Here is a 6,410-nt window from a genome sequence, read left to right as displayed (position 1 = left end):
CACACACACACACACACACACACACACACACACACACACACACACACACACACACACACACACAGTTTATTATTTTAGGATGTTGCTGCCATGAGACACAGCAGCAAACAGGACGAGGTCGGCTTGTTTTTGTCTTGACCCTGACATCTAAAACCACCATAAAAAACAAAGAAAACAATCCTTTTTTTCCATTTAGGGCACAACGAGCCTTCTGTGAGTGCAGCTGAAACCTCGATTCTCTTTCATCTGAATCAAGACTGACAGCAGTTTAATTTCAGAGTGGTCAGCTCTGTGAGGGAGAGGGGCTAAAATAAGCTCTGCTTATTAACAACCACCAGGAGGCTACTGTCATACTATCACAAAGCTAACGGTTGTAAAGCTAAAGCAAAAACAGTTTAAGTGAAAGCTCACTGTTTTAGCTCTGAATGGATTAGGGTTGGGCAATATTGGCAGAAAAAATAATCACGATTAATTATGGTATTTAGGCTATACATCATATTTACATTGTGTTGATAGATAAATAAATTACAGAATTTTATTTTTAATGTTCGTCATATTTGAAGTGGAGAGGAGCATCGAGCGGACCGACCGGAGTAATTTCCTGTCTGCCTGGTGGCATTAATCGTATTAATCTTCAAGTGCCAAAAACTAATTGATTAATGTTTTTCTGATGATTAATTGCACACGATACGATCATGCCCAAACCTAGAATGGATGCAGATCCATTTCTAGCTGAACACTCGTGCATCCTCTCCTTCGTGCCAAATTAGGTGTTTGTAAATCTACTCTCACTTCAAAACTTACATCAAAGAGAATATTTGAACCTGAAAATGGTACCACCACCTTCTGCTGCTTATCCACAGCTGGGTCAAGGAGGCAACAGGTCCAGGAGAGAAACCCAGACATCACTCTTCCCAGCTCATCCTGGGAGACCGGAGGCTTTCCTAAGCCAAAGAGGACACATAATCCCTCCAGTGAGGTCTTCCTCGGGCCCTGCAGTGGGACATCCTCAGAACACCTCTAAAATCAGATGTCCAAACCATCTCAACKGACTCCTTTCGATGAGGAGGAACTGCGGCTCTACTCTGAGCTCCCCTCGTATGTTGGAGCTCCTCACCCTGCCTCTAAGGCTGAGTCCAGCCACCGTACAAAGGAAGCTTGTTCCAGCCGCTTTGTCTCGTTATTTCGGTCATGATCCACGCCTCATGACCATGGGTGAGAGTTGGAATATACAGACCAGTAAATTGAGAGCTTTGCCTTTCAACTCAACTCTTTCTTCACCATGACCGACCGAAGCAACGCCCTCATTACTGAGGATGAGGCTCCAATCTGTCCATTCATCTCCTGCTCCATCCTACCATCACTCGTGAACAAGATGCACAAATACTTATACTTTGGTGTTTGCTCACTAACCCTTTAAATCTTTTCATTTTATTTGATCATTTTAGTCATTTTATTTAATTTTACCCTGAACTGATACTGATCCAGCCCGTTACCCTGACAGGGTAAGCGTTGAGAATAAACGTTAAAGTGCCCCGCAGTTCTCTCCTTTTAGCAGCTGTCAATATGAAGCTGCTTAGTCCCCCTGGAAACCAAACGTCAGCCAGATCTTGAGTGATTGATTTCCAATAAGTGAGATAATGAAAGGAGCGCACACAGAAGAAGTCCTTTGGCTCTTAGCATGATGAGTTATGATGGATCTCTTTAACCCGTGGCTTCCATGGCTCAGGACTGTCAAAGAGGGAAAACTCATTTGAGGTGTCTCACTGAAAGACAAACACGCTGTAATCACAGCTAATCTATAGCTCATTCAAAGCCTTTCTTCTGCTGCAGAGCAGGTTTTCTTTTTGAAAAGCAAGCAACACAAGCTTCATTAAAAATGACAAACAAAAATCTAACATTTTTATTTCTTAGTTTATTTACTTGTTCCTGCTGAAGACTATGTGTGTTTAAATCAATGCTGAAGAAAGAAGCAACCTTGAAAATACATTTTTAATTGAGCATGGTCATTATTACCTCATGTTGAACAGAAACAGATGCCATGTTCTGTTACCGTTTCCCTGTGAAACCCCAAATAGAGCTGAAAGCAAACACATACCTGCTTCTACCATCTGTCACTCTGTGGGGATTCAGTAAGTTCAGAATGTTTTGTGGAAAAATAAAAAAATATATATGCTGTTTAAAATATTGGCTTGTTCCTGCTGAAGAGTGTGTCTGTCACTTTAAAATCAATGTTGAATGAACCCTGCAGTCTCGACAAGATTTAACCTTTCTCTAATCGCCTATATTTCAGAATAAATTACAGATTTAAATTTGTGATTATAGTATAAAATTTGATTATCTAATAAAGCATACAGTTTTGAGTTCCTACCAAAAACTGACCCTATTTTGATTGGGGCCAAAGCAACCCTGTCCTGCCTCAGCTGGGCTCTGAATTCACAGCAGCAACAAGCTGAAGACTTCCCACAGAAGCTTGGTGGCCCCGGTTAGTTGCTCTCTTTGACATGTTTTTGGATGTGACGATGGTTTTCCGTGGCTGAAAAAATAAAAAGAACTGAAGGGATTTCCTGGTATGTGTGGGGGTAAGTGTGTGTCTTTCTGCATTTAGGTGACACACTTTATGCATCAGATGCCCTACCTAAGTGTCCTAATTATAAAGTACACACAAAAAATATATTTACAGATCATGTGCATGAAAATTATTTGTAAGTAGTGCAACCCTAAAAATTTTAATGATTTTAATTTGAAAAGGTTGTAGGTACAATAGATCCAGTAGATATATTTTTAATGTACAGTTTACAGCATAAATCTCTATTTTGTGATAGGTTCATTAGAACATTATGTTCATTACTGTAATTCACATACAAAATGTTATCCTCTTTATATTTCTAACAAACTTTATTCTTAAAAGACTGATGTCTGCCTGTCTCAGGGAGAAATCACAAAACCCACAGTTAAAGTACTTATTTGGTCCGCTGTTTGATACAGTTTATATTTGTTTTATTTAATCTCGTAACCTCATCTGAATTAAGCCCTATAATTTATATTGTTCTTTGTTGGATTGACTTTTCTAATCAGCTGCTGTATAATGATTTTACATTTAGAATAAGTGAAGTAAAATTTAAAGTCATAAGGGATGCAAACAATTATTATTCGATGAATAGATTAAAATTTGTTGCATATGATTTCCTGAAGACTCTGTTTCAGAGTCAAAAGTAGAGACTTCAAATGTTGCCCCAGAGGTAAGCAGGTTTCATCCACAGAAAATACCTAGAGACCAGTTAGATGCACTTAAGAGTAAAAAATTAAATAAAAAAATCTTCTTTATTTTTTTAGATTCAGTTAGTGCAATCTGCAGCAACAAGAGCAACATAAATAATCATAAAAATTAATTAATTAGTAATAATTTCACATCTCTCTGCTCATGGTGGATTGAGTGTTTCACATATTTTATTTATTTCTCCATTCAGCAACATAATAGCTTTCATTTTTGTTATATTTTACAAAATGTCCAAGTTTAATAATGTGTGAGAAATCCATATTTTTTTGTTTATTCAGTCAGTATTTAATACAGTTATATATGCTGAGTAAGAGTGTTGTAAGGTGTGCGTTGTTTTTGGTAAAAAAAATGTGCACAGAACGAGAGGCAAAAAACAGTTTTTTGGCAGCACTGACAGTCCTGCGACCTTCATGCTGACAGGCCACAGCTCAAACCGCTTCACCTCTCTGCCACCCGAATAAGAACATGAAAATACAAAAACCTAAAAACTGCCAGGCTGAACAAGAATCAGAAAACTGATGCAAGGAGAATCAATAAAGTGAAGGATTCAAATGGAGCTGAAGTAAAAAAATACACAGACAGACTGTAACACAGGCTTGACCTTCATCATCTCTCCTAGGATCATAAACTAAAGAGGGTCTGTTGTTGCTCATCAATTACAGTATTGACCAGAGTAGAAACGACTCATATTTACCTCATCGAACCTGTCGAAGGAGGCACCTTCCTGCATGAACTCCGGCAGATGCTTCTGCCAGTTGAACTCATAGGATTTTGTCATGGCTGCTCACAGACCTGAGGTGCACAAAAAAAAAAAAAAACAATAGTTAAAAAGATAAAATGAAATATTAAAAAGGAACAGCAGCTCTTAGAATGTATTGTAGACGATTAAAAACACTCTCATGTGAAGCAGAAATGTCCTAGACTGATTAGTTATTGGTTTATTTTGGATGCTAATGCATCCTGTAGCATTAGTTTTTATTATTTTAAAGCCATGTTTTTTTCCTGCCTTGGAATGAATGATCATGATCCTGGCTTTCAGTTCAAAGATTGTAGTTTCTGTTCAGGTTCATGAAAACAGAAGACTGGCAAAATGACTAAAATAAAATTAAATAATTTATAGCGCATATTATGCTTTCTAGATGTTTTCACACAGACTGCAAACCAGAAATGTTTAGAGACGTAATGGACACGTAGCAATCAAAACATCCACAACTATTTCCACCATGGTCCTGACTGTCAACAGAGACCATGTGGAGTTTGTTGAATCCTGCTTCTTTCCATGTTTTATTAACCCTTACGCTGTTTTCACGTTGACACTGTGGTTATGTTGAAGTACACGCTATTTTGATCTCATCACATTTACGAGCTTCATCTACCAAAGCTGTGAAGGAAACCCAGCTGTAAAGCACATGTGTGGACATCAACCTGAGCAGCTGGTCCACAGCTTCCCCTGAACATCTCCTGTGTTTTTGAGTGAAAGGACTTTATAATGACAGCAGTTTAGTTAACCGTTATTGACAATCCAACAGAAGGCCAGCTGAAGCTGTACTATGGCCCAGCTAACAGTTATATATGGGGCCCAGGAGGGTTATAAATGAACTGAAAATTGCCCTTATAAAGGTTTGCTCACAGGCTCTTTATTGTTCTTGGGTAAACTGCCTGCCTCAGCTCACTTATATTGTTGACCCTGGTGAGCTACAGATAAAACGCTAATTTTAGGTCCATGCCTATTTAATAAACAAGTATAACCAATAAAGTAATTAACAGGGCCAGTTAAGGCCAAAACGTTCATAAAAATAGAAACGTCAACGTTCCAGATCCTCATCCTGCATAAAACTGAGCAATTAATTATTTCAGACTTTTTTTTTTTTTGCACTTGAAATGCTGAAATGATGTACTGTGACATAAGGCTGGACAATAATCCAACAACAATATAAATTGTGATTGACACATGATCAATATCAATAAGAAATTTGTCAAATTGAATGTTGATAATTTCATGAACTCCAATCCAAAACCGCAAGGTATTCTGGGGGATGTAGACAGAGAAAAGGCTTTGGCTGCTCCACCTCTCACGGCCCAGCTAAACAAGGTTGGTGGCACTAACTCACTCACTCACTTCAACAACCTCTTAAGTAACATGTAGAAGTTTCATGTTTTGCCACCGTGCCTCACAACTGGTCAAATATAAAAAAAGGATGACGTGAAGTGAAAGAAGAAGATGAGTGCAACAGCTCAAGAGGAAATGGTGGATAAAAGAGGAAAGGTCATGTCACCAGTTTTGGCAGCATTAAGCAGCCTTTTTTCCTCATGGTCCTTTTTTCAAATTTGTAAAACAAAAAAAATAGTCAGTAATTATCAATATCAACAGATATGAAACACTTTTAAGCCATATAAACCAGCCTTCAATGTGTCAGACCAAACTGTGAGGGAGAAGTACTTTTATAGTGGTTGAGCTCAGCTCTTCGAGAGGTCTTGTCTCGACCACTCTGGATAATTTTCTTCATATAAAAACACAAAAAAGCATCCATAATTTTCCCAAGGTATTGTAGATCAGCATTTTATCCTGTTTGCAATTTTCTTTCAGTTATTACCCATTTCAGCTCATGATCAAAGCTTAATAATGACAGGACCAGAATAAAGCAAGATAGACCTTCAAAACACTAGAAAGGTTCCACTGTGGTGTTTGGGTTGWTGAGGCAGAAAAGTTTTGTTTTTACAAATTGGAGTGGTAGTACAGATGGCGTCTCAGTTATTATGGTAGTACTGTGATGTTTGACTGAATTTTGGTTAGCGTGTCTTTGACTGTAGAACTACAGAGGACAGATGGTCTAATGGATATAAAAAACAGCTGGACCAGATTACTACATTAATAAACAGTTAATCAGTACAAAGTGCTTTTTAAATGCGTCTGCCTGTTTGATTCTGGATCTGTGTGTCTAATAACCCTGGCCATGAGACAAAGACTGTTGTCAGTAAGGTCAACAAAGAAAGAGAAAATGTACAAAAATGGGAATACAACAAATAAGAGTTACAGTGGGGAAAATAAGTATTTAGTCAGTCACCAATTGTGCAAGTTCTCCCACTTAAAAAGATGAGAGAGGCCTGTAATTGACAACATAGGTAGACC

The 6,410-nt window shown here is 38.1% G+C and overlaps 1 protein-coding gene across 3 annotated transcripts in view; it reads right to left on the bottom strand.

The window, feature by feature from the left end:
• The window catches only part of plcb4b (phospholipase C, beta 4b), an 85,283-nt gene that overhangs the window by 36,870 nt on the left and 42,003 nt on the right, over positions 1-6,410 (bottom strand). For all 3 annotated transcript variants that reach the window (XM_014009891.1, XM_014009889.1, XM_014009890.1), the window contains one exon: positions 3,975-4,072. In XM_014009891.1, coding sequence (XP_013865345.1) covers positions 3,975-4,058 — 84 coding nt within the window. In that variant the 5' untranslated portion in view covers positions 4,059-4,072. The remainder of the gene's footprint in view (positions 1-3,974; positions 4,073-6,410) is intronic.

Source organism: Austrofundulus limnaeus, unplaced genomic scaffold (assembly GCF_001266775.1).
Source record: "Austrofundulus limnaeus strain Quisiro unplaced genomic scaffold, Austrofundulus_limnaeus-1.0 Scaffold63, whole genome shotgun sequence".
In the NCBI taxonomy this organism is placed as follows: Eukaryota; Metazoa; Chordata; class Actinopteri; order Cyprinodontiformes; family Rivulidae; genus Austrofundulus; species Austrofundulus limnaeus.
The sequence above is the reverse complement of the archived record's forward strand: the minus strand, read 5'-3'. Positions and strand labels throughout refer to the sequence as shown.